At 42.9% G+C, this 7,010-nt stretch overlaps 1 protein-coding gene across 1 annotated transcript in view; it reads left to right on the top strand.

Annotated features, from left to right (window-relative positions):
* The window catches only part of LOC103363395 (ankyrin repeat domain-containing protein 13C), a 42,125-nt gene that overhangs the window by 29,689 nt on the left and 5,426 nt on the right, over positions 1-7,010 (top strand). The window contains exons 9-12 of the mRNA XM_008290148.1: positions 338-499; positions 5,012-5,091; positions 5,228-5,326; positions 5,971-6,071. Coding sequence (XP_008288370.1) covers positions 338-499; positions 5,012-5,091; positions 5,228-5,326; positions 5,971-6,071 — 442 coding nt within the window. The remainder of the gene's footprint in view (positions 1-337; positions 500-5,011; positions 5,092-5,227; positions 5,327-5,970; positions 6,072-7,010) is intronic.

The following is a 7,010-nucleotide window of genomic DNA, read 5'->3' as shown; positions in this document are numbered from 1 at the left end:
TATGTTGAATGAACCATCTCAGATGAGCTATCAATACACCAGGAATGAGCTAAACTCAGTTTTATGTTCTGTATTTTTGGAACGTCTCCGTCTTCAGTCAGGAGGTAGATCAGCACCTTGTCGCTCCCTCACTGCTGCTCTTCACGTCTCCACTGCGTTCAGGACAGACGGTGAATAACAGCAGCAGAGATAACTGCAGGTGATGGGCTTCGGGTTAAAAACAACACAGACAGGATCAGAGGGATTCGGGGGTTTTGCTTTCTGTCCTTTGACGCGTGTTTTAAAGGGAAATTGGTGAGTCGGCGGGAGGCTTACGGGCTGTTTGTTCTGCCTCCAGGAGCGCGTGGGAAACTTCCTGGCAGACTTCTACTCGGTGAACGGCCTGGTTCTGGAGTCCAGGAAGAGGAGAGAGCACCTGAGCGAGGAGGACATCCTGAGGAACAAAGCCATCATGGAGAGTCTGAGCAAAGGAGGAAACCTCATCGAGCAGAACTTCGAGGTGAGTCGGTCGGCAGAAGGTCTGCGTTTAGCTCCGGTCCAAACCTGAAGGCAGCCATTGGTGCAAGGTGTCCACAGTAACGTCAGCCGGGTCAGAAAAATGTTGCTGCAGCCACTCAGAGTTTGTTCAAGCTTCAGAAACATCTAAACAGTGACAAAACTAGTTCTAGGAGATGTTTTGGCTGAATTTTGATCATTTCAGACGTTTTCAGAGCTGCTTGTTTTTGCAGTTTCATCCAGAAGCACGTCGTAATCTCTCAAATTTAAATGAAAAGGAGCAGAATTCAATCGCTGATGATCTTGTGCGTTCATTTTTTATCTTATTTTCTCATCTAACAAATCTGCTTTTAAATGAAGTTGAATAAACAGCGTCCATCTGCCCACAGTTCACTTATCTATTATTTAGGACATAAAACTAAATTCTGTTAAAGGTTTTGGCTGAATTTAGAGAACTTCAGATGGTTTCACACTGAAACATTTTTGTATTTTCACCTATGAAACACATTTTACCTGTGAATATGTGAAAAATGTCTGACAATCTGTCTACAAGGCGTCAAACTTTAAAAAAATAAAATAAAATAAAATCTAATTAGTAATTATGCATTCTGCCTGAAACTTGTCCAAAATTAAACAAAATCAGTCCAAAACCACTCAAAATTTGCTAAAATCAAATAAAGCTTGTCGAAAGCAGGCTCAAAATTGCACAAAGTGACTCGAAAATTGTCCAAAACCAATGAAAATTGTCTAAAATTAGAAAAACAAATCATGTTTGGCCCTTTAAAGTAAAAAAAAAAAAAAGTGCAAAATGTTCCAACCAGGCTGGTGCTGATCCAGAAAGTTCCTGTCAGTGTCTGTCTATGGATGGATCCATGTTTCTACTACAGTCCAGTCTTTGGTCACATTTCACCCACTGTGGAGGCTCTAACATCAGTAGAACCTGATGTGGTGAAGGTGGACCAGACGAGGTTCTGGTTTTAAAACTTAAGATAAAATAAGACGGCAGGCAGCAGCTTTAGTTTTTACACACCACAGTCCGTGTTTTATGCGTTTATAAGGTCTGTAGTTTATTATCTCAGAGCAGTAAAACCTGCTTTTATTTGTGTTTTACTGCTTTTAATTTGCTTTCGTTTCGGTTACTTCCTGGATCTTTACCTTCAAAATAAAAGTTTGGTGGTTTTTCCAGGATGTAACACGTTAGATTAACATTTTAGCAGGAATCAGACCCGGCTGGTGGCTGCAGAGGTAATAATGTTTGTTGTACCTGCAGAGGAACCACCAGTCCAGTCCTGAGACTGTTCTGTCCCGCTGGACCCTCGGGGTAGGACCAGATCCGCTCCATAAGTCACCCTCACCAGGCTGCACGATGTCGGCTCGGCACCCGCAATGAGATGTGAAGCAATAGAATTAAACCAAACCTAAAATCTGACCATTTTAAACCTTTTGATTCTCTGAATGAATCCAAAGCAGAGCTGCAACGACCGATCGATCAGTTTGAGTCTAAATTCTGTGATTTCAGCTTCTTCAGTGTGAATACTTTCTGGTTTCTTTCCTCCTCTGTGACTTTAAACTGAAGCTCTTTGGACTAAACGAGACGTTCTTGGACTTTTGGAAACACTAAAATCAAACAGCTGATTGTTTCATCTAGAAAACGATCCACAGTGAAGCTAATCGGTAGATGCAGCTCTGATTTTGTGTAATTTTCCATCTTTATGTGATCACTTTGACTCCAGTTCTTGTGCTTTGGCTTCTGGAGGATTCATGTAAAATGTTATCGATCTTATTTGGGCTTCCAGGATCAGAAACATCTTCTCTGCAGCGGCACTCGCCTCCTGACTCATTACAGTCATTCCAGTATTGTTCAGTATGACAGGAGACAGCACATCCCAGAGTCGGTGTTTGAGATGTCGTGCAGCCGTAAACCTCACCGCTCCTCACCGCTGCAGCCATAAATCCTGCAGAAACTGACTTCCTGACGGACGCAGCTGAGAACCTTTGCAGGGTTTATTGGAGAAATTCCTGTCTGGGTCCCCTCTGATGTTTCTTTGAAGTTTTATTTGTTTCTGAATGAAAAGTCGCCGTCAGTCACTGAACCTGCTCACGTTGCTGCATGTGTGAGTCCTGCACCGCCCCCTAGTGGCGACACCTGCACCGTGCACACCGCTCTGCTGCTTCTAGATGTTACTCTGCAGGCTTCGGTCTGAACACGCAGCACAAAGCCCAGAACAAAGAGACTCTGCCCTCAATGCAAACCTTTAAATGCTCACTTGTTGTGCCTCTGTTGGGCGCCGAGCTCCTGTTGTCTGTCGGTTCTTTGTCCTGGGGTCCGTTACTGCCGACTCATGTTGACGTGAAGAGTTTCAGTGGAAATAGTTCAGCTTTCTGAGCGGAGGAGGGGTGAAGTCAGACAGAACTCTGCTGCAGCGTCTCAGGTTCTGTCAAATGTTTTGGGCTGAATTTAGAGAATTTCCTGTTTTCAGACCTGGAATTTTTACATTTTCACCTTCAAATAACGTCCTACCTGTGAAGCTGTTTAAAGTGTTCAACATCTCCAGAAAAAAACCTCCAACAGACATGAAACTTGGTGGAGACTCAGACTGAAGAGTTTCCATCAGATCAGAGTGACTGGATGGATCCAGCAGACGACACAGTTTAAATTATGGGACCTTGAAAATGGGGGGGGGGGAGTTCACATTTTTAAACAAGGGCCCCGAAAAGAAAAAAAAAGACAGTCATGGTTCTACTTTTTATTATTTTGACTTGAAATCTGCCCAAAAAGCCTGAGAACTGACCAAAATGTCAATAATGCATAATTATTGGTCCTTGAAGATGGAAGAAGGTGCAGAATGTTCCAACCAGGCTGGTGTTGATCCAGAAAGTTCCTGTCAGTGTCTATCTATGGATGGATCCATGGTTCTACTAAAGTCCAGTCTTTGGTCACATTTTACCAACTGTTGAGGCTCTAACATCAGTAGAACCTGATGTGGTGAAGTAGAGAACCAATAATCGTAAATGTTTCCTCTGTCGGATCCATCAGTCGTTCTGATCTGATGAAACTCTTCAGTCTGAGTCTCCACCAACCGTCATGTCTGTTGGAGTTTTGTTTGTGGAGATACTGAACCCTGAAAATGGCTTCATGGTTTTTTTTTGGGTTAGTTAGTTTGTTTTTCTGAGGGTGAAAATACAACAATTCACAGATCAGAAAACACAAAATGCTCAAAGTACTTCACAGAACTTAGTTTGGGCTGCTAACAACACATGGATGAAGTGTGAGCAGCAGAACAGAACTTGTGTGTGAAACCGGGCCGAGCTGATGGATCTGTTTACTGCAGAAGGTCTTTCTGTGGATTCAGCTCAGCGTCGACGGCTTTAAACTCTGAGCTCTGCTGTTCATCGCACGGATGAAGCTAAAGCCCTCAGAGCTGGAAGGATGGAACCAGCAGACCAGACGGTCGACTCTGGGTCAGAACACAGAGTCAGAACCAGAAATCTAAACCCAACAAACCGCCTCACACCTCATCCTGATCCGAAAATAAACCTACTGAAGCAGAACATTTGTTCAAGAAGGTCGAGTGGGAGAAACTCAGATTATTTCACGTGAGGACGAAGCTGCTGCTCGTTGGTAGAACTTCAGAACCTTCTCATCTGTTTTCCTGTTAAACACCAAACACGGGCTCATTTTTCTGTTTTAAATCAACAAAGAAAAACAAGAAACTGGGAAGAAATGTTCCTCAGACAACCATTTTAAACTCTTAATTATAACTGTTATGATATTTAGAGTGAACACGTTTGACCTCCAGACACAAGAACAAACGTTGGATCATGTTGCAGAACTTTCTAACTACAACGGAGACTCAGGAAGTTTGACTTTAATGTTGAAGTCAGATCACATCCCAGTTTGCCCAAATGTACAAAACTTTTATTAATATTTTAAATGTCATCCAGAAGAGCTCCAGAATTTAATGCAAAGAAAAACCATGAATATTGAGAAGTTGGTATTTGGATGCTGCCGGCTGTGTTCTTCACTCATCATCACACGAAGCGACCCGGTTGTTTTATTTACGAGAACCGCTCCGAGATAAGCGTAAACTGTCGTGTTCATGTGTCTGTTAGAGGAGAACTGAAGGAACTCCATCAGTTTAACTTCATCTGTCATCAGTGGTGTTCAAGCTCCAACTGTTGTAGTTCCACATTGCTGCATTAGTGATGTGTCGGCGCCCTCTAGTGTCCGGAGCTTAATACACATGTGTACAGTTTGGGAAATAATCCTAGGACAAGTTTCTCTTTGTGCTGTCGACACAACAGACCTTCAGCTGCTGGTTCAGTTGATGGTAGTGGTTAAAGACGTCGACTGAAGACATGAAAACAGCCATTTATGTTTAAAAACGATGAAACTGTACAGAAGCTCAAACTGACATCAGGAACCGAACACAAGACAGAAACGTGGCTCCGCACCAAACTGGAGGTTCTAGTCTTCACCTCCAACTCATGTTCTTTCATTTCTTTCTGTTTTCAGCCGGCGAGGAGACAATCTCTGACTCCGCCTGCACCCAACACTATATCCTGGGAGGAATACATCACGGCCGACAACGGGAAGTAGGTGTCTGACAGGAGGACGGTGGAGTTACCGTCATCCATAGATGTGTTGGTCTGAGAATAAAACACCAAACGTTTGTACGTCTGTTCTGAGCACTGGAAGGACTTCATGGTGATGTTCTGCTGTTTGTCTCAGAGCTCCTCATCTGGGCCGAGAGCTGGTCTGCAAAGAGAGCAAGAAGAACTTCAAAGCCACGATAGCCATGAGTCAGGACTTCCCTCTGGGCATCGAATCGTGAGTTCCTCCTCTCGTGTTCTCCTTCATGTGCTGATGGTTGATGAGCTGAAGTAACAGGATCCTCGGTGTTTACAACATCAGTGGTTCTCAAACTTTTGGAGCCACGACCCCCAAGATAACAGAAGTTTGTGTTTGTAACCCCCGGATTTGAATTCTTAATACATCATGAGTAATAACTTTGTTGTTCATGTGTTAATGTGTTCATTCCACAGATTAGTCTCTTTACATTAACACGTTGATTTTATTTTAAATGAATGAATGACTTGAATTTATTTTGAACAAATGAAAGGGAAAAAAATATATAAAAACAAAGAAAACAATTTTTAAAAGAGCAAAAAAAGAATATTAATATCCTATAATCAAATCATAATATTAACAAATTTAAAAAAGGAGTGAGAAGAAGTGTACACTTTGAATTTTGACAGCCCAAATACACATTTACTTGATAAATGTAGGCTTTATTTTTATCTTTTTTTCACAATGATCTGGCGACCCCCTGAAATTATCTTGGGACCCCCATGGGGGTCCCAACCCCCAGTTTGAGAACCACTGGTCACCTGACACCTTCAGCTTCGTTCCTCTGAACCAGGTTTATTGTTGAACTGTCTGTATTCTGATCGTGTGCTGCTTCCTCTCTGCAGGTTACTGAATGTTCTGGAGGTCATCGCACCCTTCAAGCACTTTAATAAACTCAGGGAGTTTGTCCAGATGAAGCTCCCCCCCGGGTTCCCCGTCAAACTCGGTGAGTTTTACAGATCAGAGCAGCTCAACTCGTCAGCTCGACTACACCTGAAACAGTTGATGCCGGTAACAGTTCTGTCTTCAGACTCGGAGCTCCGTCAAGGTTCAACACGTCATGTGACTCTTGTTCTGCAGTAAACGGACCAATCAGGCGCCACTGACCTCATCATAGCAACATGCCGTTTATAATAAAGAGTTCATTAAAGATAATTACACTGAACGCTGCTGTTGATGCTGAAAGTTCATGTGTTTATTTCTTTAACTTCCAGCTGAACATTAAAGCTGTGAAACCTTCAACTTCCTTCATTTAAACATTCAGGCCTGAAACTGTCCCAGAGTGAAGGAGACACAGCGATAAGTGTCGTTGTTATTGATGAATATTCTGTCATTGAACACCACCAGACGGATCAGTTTTCTGTCCTATTCAGCACTTTTAAGGCACAAAGTCACAGAAACACTAAAAATAAACAAAGAGGTAATAAAACACGTGTAATCTGTGTCGTAATAAATATCTAGTGTGCAAAAAGGACTTCTGCTGCCTGAACAGCTTCATTAACAGGAGATCAGGTGTTACTGCACGGCTTCGTTCAGTGTTGTGACTAACGTACAGGTCAGCAGGTCAGACTGTGAACAGAAGCTCCTCCAGAGCGCCACCAGGTGGAGCCTCTCACCGTTTAGTGCTCTCAGAGCCGGTAGAAGCAGCGCTGTCGGGTTTAGCTGCTAAACGGACTCCATGACAAAGTCCTCTGATGCTTCATGACCTCCGACCAGCAAACGTTAAATCAGGTCAGGATCAACTAGAACAGCATCTGTCATCCTGATGTTACAGCTGGTTCTGTGGCTTCAAACAGAAACATCAGCACAAGATAGAATTAACCGATCATTGATTAATAACACTGCTTTCATTGGAGCATTTCAAGTTTGTGATATCTGGTGATAA

This window comes from Stegastes partitus, unplaced genomic scaffold (assembly GCF_000690725.1).
Source record: "Stegastes partitus isolate 25-593 unplaced genomic scaffold, Stegastes_partitus-1.0.2 Scaffold657, whole genome shotgun sequence".
Taxonomy (NCBI): Eukaryota; Metazoa; Chordata; class Actinopteri; family Pomacentridae; genus Stegastes; species Stegastes partitus.
Note: the sequence above shows the minus strand (reverse complement) of the source record. Positions and strands in the feature narration are given on the sequence as shown.